Below are 15,826 nucleotides of genomic sequence, written 5' to 3'. Positions count from 1 at the left end.
TCACTCTTGTGTTGTCCCATTCTAAACCCATAAGACTTTCCCAGCGAGCAATAGTTCCCATCATTTCACCTTCTCAGTTAACACACCCGATATAGTCCGGATATGAGTAACTCACTTCTAGCCACAATAACCTTGAATTTGGTTACGTCGCAATAACTTCTGAGATGTATGATATTCCATCATGTAAGCAAAGTCATCAGTGATTACAAGGTGTTTCATTTCTTTGACATGTTCATGTTCCAGACTCTGTTTGGCTGGCCTAGACATCAGGGCTGTGTTTGAACGGCTATTAAACATCTTTTAAATGCAAAATTGCTTGGTTCAACTTTCATTCATCTTCAAAATGTATATAGACTACATTTAAGCTCTATGTATGCGTCTTGATCAATGGATTACGCTTGGATTAAACTGCTCGATATATTTGGATTTCTTTTCCAATCTCTTTATGAACTTCAAAGTTTTGGTGGAATGGACTTTCAGTGGAGGGGCAGAAATCTTTCAGGTTTCATTAAAAGGTCTTCATTTACGTTTCAAAGATGACAAAATTCTTATAGTTTTGGAATGACATCAGGGTGAGTAAATGATTACACAATATACTGAGACTTTTTGAGTGAACTGCTTTTAAGTCTGGCACAAGCTGATTTGGGTTTACAACTAGACCTGACATGTTGACTAGAGGCAGAAATAATCCGCGTCAGAACCTTCAACGTCAACAAATATTATTTTTCACTACAAATATCGTACATAAAACAAGAGTTTGCCAGTGAGGTAAGAAAAACTTAATTCAAGATGCTCTGAAAGGAAATTTGATTATGTGCCATAATTCTGCTACTCGGCTAAAGTTATCTTGCTTCGAGATATTTAGTCCTTCTCACTGTAAACAAGACTGGGAAAAATGTTTAAGGACATGCAGTATGTGATGGTTGCCAAGAATCCAATAAAGTGCCTCTAATCGGCTCTAAAGGATGGTTTAAATCAATCCTGGACAACTGTTGGAAGAGTGAGGCAAGTTATAATTGGTTGGATTACATGAGCATGATCCTGCCAAACACTTCTTTGTGACTCTATATGAAATGTGTCACCACATAAATGCTTGTCCACTTACAGAAATGATCCACTACATCCACCACAGTTCCTCAATCACCTGATCGGTTCTCTTCCTTCTGCACTGATTGTGAAGGGTCAAAGGTCTTCTCTCATGCTAAATGGTGATTCTCAACCGCTTGTAGAGGCGTGTAGGAGGGAATAATGGCGACAGAGAGAAAAGGGATAAAAAGAGAGACTCTTATGCTGTCAGCCCCTCATCCATCAGGGCTGTATTGACACTGATGCACTGGCTGAAAAAAGAGAGAGAGAGAGAGAGAGAGAGAGAGAGAGAGAGAGAGAGAGAGAGAGAGAGAGAGAGAGAGAGAGAGAGAGAGAGAGAGAGAGAGAGAGAGAGAGAGAGAGAGAGAGAGAGAGAGAGAGAGAGCGACAGAGAGCGACAGAGTGAGAGAGAGATCCCCAATCCAAACAAGAGCTGCTTGAGCGCTGTTATCATCCTATCAATCTGCACAGTGTTTGGATCAACAACCGGGGCAATGCCAACCACACACTCAAACAACCAAAAAACACACATGAAAGAATGAAAGTTGAAAAAGGATTCCTTCCACATGATATCCGCCATGCATACACACACACACACAGGAAGCTCTCTGGGTTTGAGACAAACATACTGTTGAAACTCTGTAGAGAGTAAAGGTGCGGGATTGATGATTAGAGATGAGACGCAGAGCTGCAGTTTAAATCTTCAAGCGGCTAATCACAGGATTAACAACCAAAGAGAGAGAGAGGAGCGGGGGAGAGAGGAGAGCGCTGCTTTAAATGCAAATCCCTGTCTTATAAAAATCAGTTCCATTTAATAGGATTTCTGGGGAGGGATGTGCATTTCTGCAGCGGGAGAGAAGTAGAGGAAACTTCACCATGGCCAAAAAGAACCACAAAAAGAGAATTTTTTTGCATCATTACACTTAAAAAAAAATTGATTGGCATGAAAACAATTTTCACTCATAAATTGCTCAAATGAAGCAGAACGTAACACATTGAATTAAACATGAAAGTAGAAAGTAGAAAATAAATAAAAAGCACTCAAAAAATCTTAAAGTTTTATATACTACTTTGAAAAATCTTCTTTCTAAAATGCGTTTGACTGTATCTGCTGGCCATGCGTTGTTTGCAACACACACAAATGCCTCTTAAAGGCATACTTCACCCGAAAATAAAATCATAATTTACTCATCTTCAAGTTGTTGCAAACCTGTATGAGATTCTTTCTTCTGTTGAACACAAAAGACGATATTTTGAAGAGTGTTGGTAACCAGTGGCCTGTTGCACAAAGCTGGTTTCAGTTGTTACCCAGGTAAGTTCTAGATTAGTTTGCGCAAACTATGGCTAATCGGGCTCAAGAAGGTGGATTGGTTTTTATCAGTGTTCATCATGGTAACTTACACTAAACGACTAACCTGCTCTGGAGCCGCTTTTCCAAATTAAAGCAGTTTATAATGAAAAAAAAACTTTTGAAATAAAATTGTGCATCTTTTGGTGCTAATTATTTATTACATTTATATTGTATGAATTATAATCACTTTGAATTCATATATGTTCATATAAATAATATATTAATTGACAAGTAGCCAAATAGTAATATAAATATAATACATACATTCATAATTATTTTTTAACAACATGTATTCATTTGAGCTCTTTGTGACCCTATAATTTTCAGGCATATTTCTTTGATTCACATCATGCATTTTTATAGTCAGATATTCTTCCAGCACCTTCTCAAACTCTCGCCGTAGCAGCAGTGTTAATTCCTGCCTTGTAAACACATTTCATTTCAAAACGATCTCTCAATCTTCAGAAGAGAAGTGAATCAAACGGACGCTGTGATTGGCTGTTTGCTGCATGTGTCACACTTTCAGGAGCACGCGCTTCAGAGTTAATCGCAAAGTCTGGATTAAACCTGAGTTGACAGCGAAAGTTTATACCGAGCTTTGAGAAACGATTGAACTTGATCTAAACCAGGTTGGATTTATCTGGATTTGTCAACTCTAAACCTACTATGAAACTCAGAGTTTGTTCAGCTAGCTTCATGCAACAGGCCTCTGAAAGTTGACTTCTATAATAAGAAAAAAACAGATTACAAACATTCTTCAATATATTTTGTGTCCAAACATTCTTCAATATATTTTGTGTCCAACAGAAGAAAGAAACTAATGACGGTTTGGAATTCCTTGAGCATAAGTAAATCCCTAAATGTTAATTTCTTGGGTGAATTATCCCTTTAACATGGATGTTGCTGCATTTATTACATAGTTGACCTGCTAATTGTAAAACTGAAGCAAAATCACATGATTGGACCGCTGAAATTAGATGAAAAAAGGAAATCAACTGTTGCTTCTAGTGTGTCCATGCGATGATAATGTAGCAATGCTTGACAAGTTCACTGAATGCCACTTCACATGCAAAAAAAAGGACAGTAGGCTATACACTACATAGTACACTAGCATTCCATTCCAAACATAGCAAATCCATGAGACTGAATGCATGTGCGTATAACAGAGAGAGAAGACGCAGATGAAATGACTAAGACAGTGAGAAATAAGTGGCATAAGGTGAAATGGATAAGCTCTTTTTGCTCCAGGGTAACAGAAGACGGAAGACAGAAGAGTTCCTGAGCTCTGACCTCACATGAAAGCCATTGTTACCTCGCACTCTTTTTAGCTGATATTTCCTCACAAAGGGAATTAGAGATCAGTGCAGTGATCCTCACAGATCTGGCATTAGTTTAATCTCACGCAGGGGTTTGAGTTACTACAGAATCAAATCCAATCTCCCCCCTGCTGCTTCTGTTACTGACTTCACCATATTAGTCTTTACAAGCGCCAAAGCAACCCCCTTCCCAACCTCAGCGAATTATTGGGCACAGTTAGCGAGTCGGACACATTAATTTTAGCAAAAATCTGGTATGAAACAAGGGCCTAAAGTAACACTTGCATTGAGATGAAAGATATTTGGAATATTGTTTGTAACCAAGCAGATCTCTGCCCCCATATACTAGTACTATGGTACTCAATGGGGGCTGAGATCTTCTCGACTTGTACAGCAGAGCAAAGAAATACAGGTTTGGAACTACTTGAGGGCGAGTAAATGACAAGTTTCAATTTTGGGTATAACTTTAAATAAAAATAAGGGGGGGGGGTAAAAGTTGATAAGTAAAATAAAAAAAACTACGAAGTTTTGGCCAATGGAAACCAACATTTCCATTCAAATAACTAAAACTAATTGTACAGCGAAAAAGGCCTGACAGGCGCTATACCACAAAAAGGAAGGGGAAAGTTTCCATTGTTAGCCCCTACATTTAATTAAGTAGGCTAATGCAAAATACTGCTTCATGGACAGCACATTAAAGTAGTCCCAAATAACATAAACAGATCTCTTGCCCCAGACAGCGTCTCCGTTCCGGATTTGAAAGCTTTGCTTACTTGAGAGCAGTATTTCTGACACTCGTCAGCTAATTAGGCCTACCGACAGAAATGCGTCAATAACTCATTAATTGATGTTAGAGGAGCATCACCTGCGCGTGTCTGTCACACAGGTCAGTTAATTGATTTCGGCATGTGGGGAGCAGGTGTGTGCACACCGCCATGTAATGCGGAACTAATCCGAATCGTCCGTCTGCCATCGATTAAGCAGCCTGCGGCAAACTGATACACTTACAACAGGTATCGATGCAGTCACCTTTACCACATCTCCTTAAATCCACCACAATTTTCCATTGCAGGCGCTAAAACCTCCATGAACAGCCATTCATCATTCTATTGATCAAATGCTACGTATTGAGGTTACTGGATGGAATGTCCCCTGACAATACAGGACTCAAATTTCTATCGACCCAAGACGTCCATATATCGCCCATCCTCTTTGTAATTTAGCATTTGCGTGTGTTATTTGAGCTGCACTCCGTTTGATCCACCCAACGGCAATTTCCAGAGTGGAAAGAAGACAAAAGGAACGGCTTAAGAATGAAATCAATGTTATTGAGTGCAGTCTATAGTGATTACAGGAGTATAGTAATTATATTGATTATTAAAGAGCACTTAAATGGGTAGATGTGAAAGCAGGGGTGTAGAGACCATGTGAGCTTCTACGTTGTCTCCACATTCGCTCTTTCTAAGAGATAATTATTACTTTTAAAGTGACACCCGAACCAACCCGTTTGAGAGTCCCTTTGTAAAAAAGGATTCGTTTAAAGGGGAAAAAAACATACCATCTAGATTCAATTGTTCCACGCCAACAACAAATAAAGGCGTTAATAACTCAATCTCCCAGTAACAAAATAATGAACCAGACCATAAATTTAGTATTAGTGCTAACTATGCATCGCATAGTCTACATTCATGAATGCTTCCCAGCAAACACAGAACGTTCCCCTAACGTTAGTTTTTGGTTCCCATTTGGTTATTTTTTTGGGAACCAAATACTAACGTTAGGGGAACGTTCTTTTTAGGTTTTATTTTTAACAACCATAAAATAACGTTCCCAGAACGTTGCAGGGTGGTTACTTTTAAATAACCAAGAAATAACTATTAGAGAACGTTACCTAATGGTTATTTTTAGGTTATTATTTTGCAACCATAAAACAACGTTCCTAGAACGTTGGAGGGTGGTTATTTTTTTAATAACCAAGAAATAACTTAAAGAGAACGTTCTCTAATGGTTATTTTTAGGTTATTATTTTACAACCATAAAATAACGTTCCCAGAACGTTGCAGGGTGGTTACTTTTAAATAACCAAGAAATAACTATTAGAGAACGTTACGTAATGGTTATTTTTAGGTTATTATTTTGCAACCATAAAATAACGTTCCCAGAACGTTGCAGGGTGGTTACTTTTTAAATAACCAAGAAATAACTATTAGAGAACGTTACCTAATGGTTATTTTTAGGTTATTATTTTGCAACCATAAAACAACGTTCCTAGAACGTTGGAGGGTGGTTATTTTTTTTAATAACCAAGAAATAACTATTAGAGAACATTACCTAATGGTTAATTTTAGGTTATTATTTTGCAACCATAAAACAACGTTCCTAGAATTGAAGGTTATTTTTTGAATAAACTAACAACTTATAGATCATTATCATTTGAGACATTTTAAGCATGGATGAGTGAGCACTCAGAAGAACATATAAAACATAGAATTAACTAGAGGTGGATAACCATGCCATTGAGGACTCCAGTGGATATATAAGCCCTTCCATTTGAGTACTAGAAGAAGAAGAAGAAGAAGAAGAAGAAGAAGAAGAAGAAGAAGAAGAAACTTGAGTAATTCATAAAGTCAGGAAAGCACCTGGACAAAGCATTAAGTGGACAAAGTTCATTGAGATTACAAATTCTCCACAAACTCAAAGTGTGATGGCTACGAAGTTCACACCAAGAATGAACAATTCCTTCATTCCGGGTAAGAAAATGTGTTGCCATCTAAAAAGATGAATTGAATGACTCTCCAGTGCTACAGTATGGTCCAGATGTGTACTCCAGGTTCTCCAGTACACATCTCACTAGTAAAGAAGATGGGGAGATGGGTAAGACGTTTATAATCTCATATAGTGAATGTTTTTTTTTTTTTTTCATGAACAGTGTTTAAGGTAATATAGAAGATAAAGAAAACAAGATAATCTATCAAGAAAAATAACTCCAACAGGTCCATTTTCACAATTTTTAATGACGAACGAAACGAAATAATCTTCACAGAAGCTTTAAAAAAAAAGCAGAACATAAAAAATCTATACACATTTAATTGAAAAAGTTATATATATATATATATATATATATATATATATATATATATATATATATATATATATATATATATATATATACAGTACAGGCCAAAAGTTTGGACACATTACTATTTGTAATAATAATAATTAATAATAATATTTTTTTACATTTATATAGTGCTTTTCTAGGCACTCAAAGCGCTTACATCTCGTAATGTTTTTGAAAGTTTCTTCTGCTCATCAAGCCTGCATTTATTTGATCAAAAATACAGGAAAAAAATGTAATATTGTGATATATTATTACAATTTAAAATAATTGTGTGGCAAGCAGCGAGGCGAGTGATAATGAATGCCAGCTGCGCGACACCGGTCTCGTCTCACCACGGCGGAGGGACGAGCGAAGACAGTGGAAGACGAGAGAGGACTTTATGTTGAGTTTTGTTATGCGTGTGCGGGCTGCCCGCGTTACTTTCGTTTTGTTTATTTATTTGATTAAAAGTTGTTGAACGTTCGCCGGTTCCCGATCCTTCCCATTCCCTTTACGAACTTCATTACAAATTGGTTTTCAATTTATTATACTTTTAATGATCATTTATTTCTGTGATGCAAAGCTAAATTTTCAGGATCATTCCTCCAGTCTTCAGTGTCACATGATGGACATAATATTTTTTCATAACCTGTGATACTTTTTTTTTTTTTTATAATACTTTGATGAATAAAAAAAAAGAAGAAGAAAAAAAGAAACAAATGTTTTAAAAATAGAAATATGTTGTAATAACAATATACACTACTGGTCAGTAATTTGGGGTCAGTCTTTTTTTTCAACAATCCTGAAAATTCAGCTTTGCATCACAGAAATAAATTATAATTTAAAGTAGCCTATAATAAATTGAAAACCAAAATTTTTAATTGTAATATATCACATTACTACAATGTTTTCTGTATTTTTGATCAAATAAATGCAGGCTTGATGAGCAGAAGAAAATTGTTTCAAAAACATTACAAATAGTAATGTGTCCAAAACTTTTGGCCTGTACTGTATATATAGCCTACAAACGAAGTTTGTTAAAATTATTTATGGAATCACAGATTTTTTGTAATAATGCAATTATTAGTAATATAAAGGAATGTATCGTTATATAAATGTACATTCAATTCTTAAAAAAATATAATATATAAACTTTAATACTTCTTTCACAAATTATTACTCGCGTGCCAAGCCCGTGAAACCATGGCAGCGGGCATAAGACCATCGCGTGCGCAGCCCGACTCACTTCTGATTGGACACTGACTGGACATCGCTGTCATATTTACGAATAGGCTACATATCTATCCCCAGCACCGCCAGTTTTTCTGAGGTAAAGTGATTTTTTTTTCTTAACGGTTTTATTTCAATTAAATTATTGAAACCATATGCCCAACGAAACACAAATACATATAATTATAGACAGGATAATAATCAATTTGGAGAGGAAGTTCGTTATTCTCAGGATAATGACCGCTTACACAAGAACTCAATCAATTGTCATAAAATTGACGAACAGTGTTTTCCAGTAGATTTACCATATTTACTTTCTCACATAATCTGGGTTTCCGTCTCTTTTTTGTGCTATAACCACTCGTCCGCACTGTCAAAAGTCGTTAGGCTATAAGTGGCCGTTAAATCCGTTATATCTGTGTGACGTCGATCGTGCGTGCTTTCAATCACTCATTATGCTCCTTCGTTTTTTACGATTATATCTCTCATGTAAACATAACTTTACAATAAATTATTTAAACGATTATCATCAATAAATATAATCTTCACTTTGTTTGTAATTGAAAGCCTTGTTTATACTTTCGCCAGGCTCCGCTGGGCGAGCCTCCCCTGACTGCGTGAGCTCCTTCCCAAATGGACGAGGCTCTGTCATAGATTTAGCTATGAGCGCGCGAACTGTCAGAAAAGACTCGCCATCCGTCATTTTATAATAAAATAATAATAATAATAATACCAATAATAATAAACGTCAATAATAAAAATGTATCTGTAACTTAAATGCTTGTGGTCTCATCAAATGCATTGTTTTGTGCATTTGTCGGTGCATTTTTAACTTGTACAGACATTTGCAATATCTAACTTACATTCTGTCATGTTTCTTATATATATGTTAAATTTCCTTAAAAGGTAATGTTTGCAGTCTTTTGATGTTTTCTTCTTTTTCTCTCTCTTGCTTGTGTATCAACAACTGCTAAATCCACCCAAAAGTCTCTTTAAGGAGCCCAGACACTGTCTTTGGCTTTGTAAGTATGAATTTTTACTATCAAACACCTCACCAGTATCTGGGTTTAGATTAACTAAAGATGCCGATAGTTATAGCCATCTGTTTTAATATATTTATCTTTCAAGACATAATATGAAGATATATTTACTTTATGATTTTAATGATTACGTTTAGATAAATGCATCAACAGTTAGTGAATTAATGCTTTAATGCTGGATTATTAAAATGGGTTTAAATGCAAGCACTTATATTGCTTATTAGGTAGGGTCGGTATCATCACGACTGAAAATGACACCGATTTAATATGACAGTTCCAAAAAAAAATTAATTACCATTAGGTCCCTTTCATATTAGACACAATTTTCTTTTTAATATAAAAAATAATCAAGACAAGCAATTTTTTTTACTCAGAAGTGAATGATAGACTAGCACGTGTCGTGAACAGGCTTAATTACATTTTTTCTTTTTGCAACATTCACTTATTTTTGTAAATAATAAAATAACTTATTAAAAAACTTATTTTGTAATAACTTGTAATAATTTTGTAAGTGAGAAACTCGTTCATGCTTTCATCACCAGTAGAGTGGACTATTGTAACGGCCTTCTCACCGGCCTTCCCATAAAGACCAGACAGCTGCAGCTCATACAGAACGCTGCTGCCAGGATTCTGAGCAGAACCAGAAAATATGACCATATCACACCAGTCCTCAGGTCTTTACACTGGCTTCCAGTTACATCTAGGATCGATTTTAAAGTACTATTACTTGTTTATAAATCACTCAATGAGCTAGGACCTCAATACATCGCAGATATACTGATTAAATACAAACCCAACAGATCACTCAGATCAGCAGGATCAAGTCAGTTAGAAATACCAAGAGTTCACTCAAAGCAAGGAGAGTCTGCCTTTAGCTATTATGCCAGCCGTAGCTGAACCAGCTTCCTGAACAGATCAGATGAGCTCCAACAGTAGCCACATTCAAATCCAGACTCAAAACACATCTGTTCAGCTGTGCGTTTACTGAATGAGCTCTGAGCACTGTACGTCCGACTGATTGCACCATTTTTTTTTAAATTCTTTTAACTGCTTTAGTTTACCTGTTTTTTTCTTTGGTTATCATCATTCTATTATTTGTAATTCTCTTTACATGGTATTCTTTTTCTTATGCATTTGTTATCCCTATTTTAATTCCTTTCTATTTAAAGCACTTTAAATTGCCATTGTGTATGAAATGTGCTATATAAATAAACTGGCCTTGCCTTAATAGTGTGTATAATAATTTTAACTATTATGAGTACCTGACATTTCTTTTTAAATCAGCATTTTTATCAGGCTATAGGTTCCCTCCTATAGGTTCAGTTATTTCACTTTAAAGGCAATAACTGATCGCTATTACTTAACCTAAACATTGCAGCCTGATAAAGTGCTTTCCTTTTTCATTGATTTTCTCATCTCTTATTGAGATTTTTTTTTTTGCTTTTTAAGGCAGATAAACGAGAATATAATTTTTTACATTTCTTAGTTATAATATGACTATTCTTTGTTATATTTACAGATGACTGTGGTGAAGATGCGGCTTTCGAGTGCAGAAATGCATAATTTAAATCAACGTTTGCTAAAAGTGTTTGAAAGTGGTAAAATAAGTTTATTGTAATATATATTTCTTTGAATCTATTAAATATTTTTAATGTGCACAATATACAACTAATAGTTATTGTTAAAAGTAGTGTTAAATGAAAATGTGTTTGTTTGTTGTTAATGTTCTTGTTAATGTTTTGTTTAATAATAATGTTCTTGGACCTTTGCTCATGATTTTAATGTTCTATCAACAATTAAACAATGAATCAACAAAAACATGGATTGTAGGCTGATTATTTATATAGATTTGCTGTTTTATTTTACAAAAAAAAAACTAAAATAATGAATTGAGGTTAAGGGGACCTTAATCTTTGAGGTTAAAGGTTAAGAAAACCTTCCTGGCTAACCAAAAACAAACCATAAAAAAGAACGTTAGAGAAACGTTAATATAACGTTCTGGGAACATTAGAAAAAAGTTAGAATAACGTTAGAATAACGTTAGCATAACGTTAGAATAACGTCAGAAAAATGGTAATATAACGTTCTTGGAACGTTAGAATAACGTTCTGGGAACGTTAGAATAACGTTAAAATAACGTTAGAATAACGTTAAAATAACGTTAGCATAACGTTAAAATAACGTTAGAATAACGTTAGCATAACGTTAGAATAACGTCATAAAAATGTTAATATAACGTTCTGGGAACGTTAGAATAACGTTCTGGGAACGTTAAGAAAACTTTCCTAGAAAACCAAAAACAAACCATAAAAACTAACGTTCTGGGAACCAAAAACTAACGTTCTGAGAACGTTCTGGGAACCAAAAACTAACGTTCTGGGAACGTTCTGGGAACCAAAAATTGTTAGCTGGGTTCTCACTGAGCGTTTAACAATGTGGGCTATTGAGGTAAAGTGTCCAAGACGTTTTAGAGACGTATTGAGGATGAACAAACAATTAAAAAAAAAAAAAAAACATGTAATCTTCCAGATGAAACCACACATCGACTAGACGTCTAGTGTTCGATCAGGGATGGCCAGACAATATTAGGCTGCCTGTACAGTGAATAACATAAAATTGCTCTTGCGTTATATGGCTACAGATCATTACCATCCAAAAACACCTTTATATGGAACAATCCGTCTTAATCTTTAAGGAGCCAACAGGTAGTTGCGTTTAATAAAACGATTGAGTTAGCCTACCTTCCTCCGCAACTGATTTGAGCAGGAACTCCAGCAGGATAATCCAGAGCACGGCCACATTCCTGGAGAAGAGCTCCATCGTGGAATCACGAGTGTTTTAGTGGTTAATGTTTAAAGATGGGCAAACAGTGTGAAAGTTCAAGAATCGTCAGCTGGGTCTTGTACCCATCAGGAATGAACAATCGCACGGTGGGAGTCGTCACAGATCAGAGAAAAGCCAGTGGGGAAAAAACTTTTAACTTCAGACTAAAACTGTTGAATTATATGGAGAACTGCATCAGTAAAGTTGGTTATAGAAATTCTAATTTAAAGTGAAAATTAGTTCAATCACTTTTAACTTTCTAAGCTAATAGAATGGCAAAATAATTTTAAAGACCACGAAACCGAACATAATCTCCCAAACGACCTCTTTATCTACACGCAAACATGAGCTCTAGTTTTGCCAAAACATATGGAGTAACAACATGCCGTGCGTGGAGCCCCTTTGTGAGGGGTGTAGGTCGACTTGTCCTAATTTTCCCCTCTGAAATGGGATGGCTTTTTAAAATCCACCTAATAAAACAAATCCGATAGGCCAGTGTGAAAATAAATGTTTGTATTCGTCTGGGGTTTAAATCACATCGACGTCCTAGCTCGTCCAATGTTTCCGTCAGTGAATCCACCACGACCTTTTGTATCTTTAAAAACACGAATATCCTGCGAAATAAAAGCGATTCGTGAAAGCAACCATATGCCAACTCAACGAGCGAACATCATGCTGCTTATCCGATGGTGAATGCAGGGAAATCGCGCAGTAGTTCGTCAAAATAATAGCGTTCGAGATGAGGGAAAAATCTCGGCAAATCCAAGAAGTTGGTACGAGGTGTTCAGTCTTCAGCCGCTCGCAGCAGATGTGAGGTGGTCAATGCGACTGGAGGAGCAGTCTCCTCCTCTCAAAGCACCTCCTACACGCACCCCTCCACTAGGACAATTCACCATGCCGGTCACAAAAGCCAATCTTTAGGACGAGAAATAGATGTTTACGATAATATTTTTTCTGTCTTCTTTGGCAAGTTAGTTAGGTCGTTGTTTTTAGGGTGTGTAATGTTGCACATTAGTTCCTCTCGAAGTTATGCTCTCTGTAATTACTTCCGAACTGTTTAGACCACATTTTAAATTGCCTTGGAATCAATAGTGTTAGTGTTTTTTTAAGGAATGTTTAATGTTGAAATCAATTTCTTCCTTGCTTTTTTCTAATCATAGCTGTTTTGTACCATGATGTTGTGTGAAGTAGGCTAGTCTACTTACCGGGTTCCCCTGCATGGACAACCTAGAAATATCAGGGAAATGTAAAACATTGTGCTGTCATTGTCCAAGGCTGGAAATTATGGAATATCTCTACAAACATTATTTTCTATATAAAAATAAGGAAAGTCCAGTCTATTCCAAGTCCCGTGGAGAAAATAGCATTGTACAGCAAATAATAATTCAGTAATAATAAGTATATCAGACTATTACTATCTGATATTATAACTGTAACGCATGAAAAACAACAGTACTTTAGGTAAAGTATACAGTAGTAGCATCCAGAACTTGACATTAATACCCGCCAATTTTATATACAAATTTAATTTGTTGTAGTTTTTAAAAGGTATCTGAAATAATAAACTCTGCAACGTAGTGTTGTCAAACATATAGATTTTTCAAGACATATTGATACAGAAATATCTGAAATGGTTCCAATACACATTTTCTGCGGATATGCGATACCAGCTGCGCTTTCTCGCTCTTTCATCTTTCCACAACCCGTCTCCCCTCACTCACTCGCTTTTTTGTTTGCTCCAGATGAATATTGTTGGTATTACGGGGCTTGAATTTCGGCAAATTTTACTCAAACACACAGTCATGCACATAAAGCCGACTCTACTAAATTGAGTTATATTTCGCTGCTTATTGCACTTAAACAGTCAAATACCCATGTCAAATGCCAGTCTTTGTGAGTATTCAACACAGTCAGTTGTGTTTTAGGTGAACCTAAACAGTTGAGAAAGAAAACGCATGTGTAACAGTGTAATGGATCCGTGCATCAGGTCTTAAAGTGAAAGTGGCCTCATAACCGTGCTGGCATATTATGAAATAATATATATTTTTAAATCTATAAAAAATTTGGATGTTGATTTGATTTCTCAGCCTGCTTCGCATAGGACTGGATAAGGAGAATAAATGTTGAAATATAGTGTTCATTTATTTGTTTTTAGTGAAGAGAAAGATGTGTCAGTGTTTAATGTTTATTATTAAAGTTTTTAGAGTATATGCACAAAGGCAAACATTGATATCTTACTTGTTCATTAAATATAGGCTACATGTAAAATAATCAGATTGTGTTTATGCTACAAATGATAAAGTTCCACCATCTCGGTGCTTGTTGGTTGAAAGTAAATTCATTTAAAGTTGTTATAACTTTTTTTTTGAGCCAACACAATGTCAAAATTGTGGCCAGTGAAAATGGCACTTTGGAAAACCACTAGCCACAGTGGCTGCGTGGTGAGCGAAAAAGTTACTGCCAAGCCCTGGTCTTAACTCTTATCAGCACTTAGATCAGCTCGTCTGCTGAAAACCCAGACCACAGCATAACATCTTCAAATAAGCTGTCACAACCTTTTTTCATTCAAAAGTAAGGATGAAACCACGCATAGTGAGCTTTCCCTCTTTAATTCCGATGCTAATGCATCTCTGGAGCCCTCTTCATCACACCTATGTGGATTGGCGTGTTATTTGGCTCAAGGATTGCACATTGACTCTGGTTCTTGTCATGCTAATTCAAGCACTTGTCTTCTCGCTGTAAATCATTAGCTGCTGCAGGAAGGACATAAAGGAAACGTGTGAGACTCAAAACGCTTGCAGAGAGAAAGTGTGAGGACCTTTGAGAGAAGAGCTACTGGAAAAGGAAGCGAAATCATGCCGTGACACGTTTTATTTGATGTTTAACTCGTTTTAAATGCAGATGAGGGCAATATTAAGAATGAGAAACTTGAGTTACCTCATGTAATGTGCATGAGGTTCTTCTTTTGAGGTAATGCCCTCCTTCAAAAACTATTTTAAATTATCGCTTTGGTGAGAATATGGGTCAAAACCAGTATAGATGATGTGAATCCAGACCTAATAGATGCATTCACAAAACTTGGTCAACATGGAAACAAAATATATGTGTACATATGATACTTTTCTAATTCATTGGTGCGTTATTCCATTCTGTCTTCATAATCTTTAATGAAAATGACTTTCCATCTCTGGCTGACGTCATCATCATGCAGCATATCCAAACTTGTTTTAACCGCTTCCTCCATTCACTTTATCTGGTGTGACCATCACAACTAGTTAATGCAAAAATTACAGGGGAGGAGGACAGAAATTGTTGTGACTGAGACATTTCCAAAATTTGAGGTTTGCTAGAGCTCTGCCCTTAAAGTCAACATGGAATCAAAATGGATCCGGTTTCATTTTTGTGTTTTATTTTATTATGCTTGATTCATAAGTACGTAAGCAGATCGTATGATTGGGATCGCATAATTCATATGAATTGGCCAGCGATTTTTCCATGAGATTGTGTTGGGAACATCATACTCTGTCTTTGAATTGGCTTCTCATGACGGCTGACATTCCCTCAAACCATTGAGTATGTTACGCCATCTAGCAACTTTGTTTCACATTGACTTTAATATCAATGCACTGATCATAAAGATCAAAGCAGTATCAGTCTGAAGTCTGTGGTCAGCTCTTGAGTGAATTCTCAATGGAAGTTTCTCTGTCTCTCTGGAGTGTGTGGTGGACTCCAGTAAGTGTGAAAAGCAGGATAATGACTAATGTGTGTGAGGAGAAACCCAGTGTGAAGACTTGGGAGTCGCAAGGAGAGAGGTGCGAGAGGAAAGCGTGAATGGACTAGTTCAACTGCAGTGTGTGTGAGGCGAGGGACGAGAAGGAAA

The 15,826-nt window shown here is 36.2% G+C and overlaps 1 protein-coding gene across 2 annotated transcripts in view; it reads right to left on the bottom strand.

The window, feature by feature from the left end:
- Window positions 1-12,779, bottom strand: part of ephb4a (eph receptor B4a) — a 66,337-nt gene extending 53,558 nt beyond the window's left edge. For both annotated transcript variants that reach the window (XM_067437659.1, XM_067437660.1), the window contains exon 1: window positions 11,865-12,779. In XM_067437659.1, coding sequence (XP_067293760.1) covers window positions 11,865-11,943 — 79 coding nt within the window. In that variant the 5' untranslated portion in view covers window positions 11,944-12,779. The remainder of the gene's footprint in view (window positions 1-11,864) is intronic.
- Between the last annotated feature and the right edge of the window lie 3,047 nt (window positions 12,780-15,826).

This window comes from Pseudorasbora parva, chromosome 3 (genome assembly GCF_024679245.1).
Source record: "Pseudorasbora parva isolate DD20220531a chromosome 3, ASM2467924v1, whole genome shotgun sequence".
Taxonomy (NCBI): domain Eukaryota; kingdom Metazoa; phylum Chordata; class Actinopteri; order Cypriniformes; family Gobionidae; genus Pseudorasbora; species Pseudorasbora parva.
This window is presented reverse-complemented; position numbering and strand designations above follow the sequence as displayed.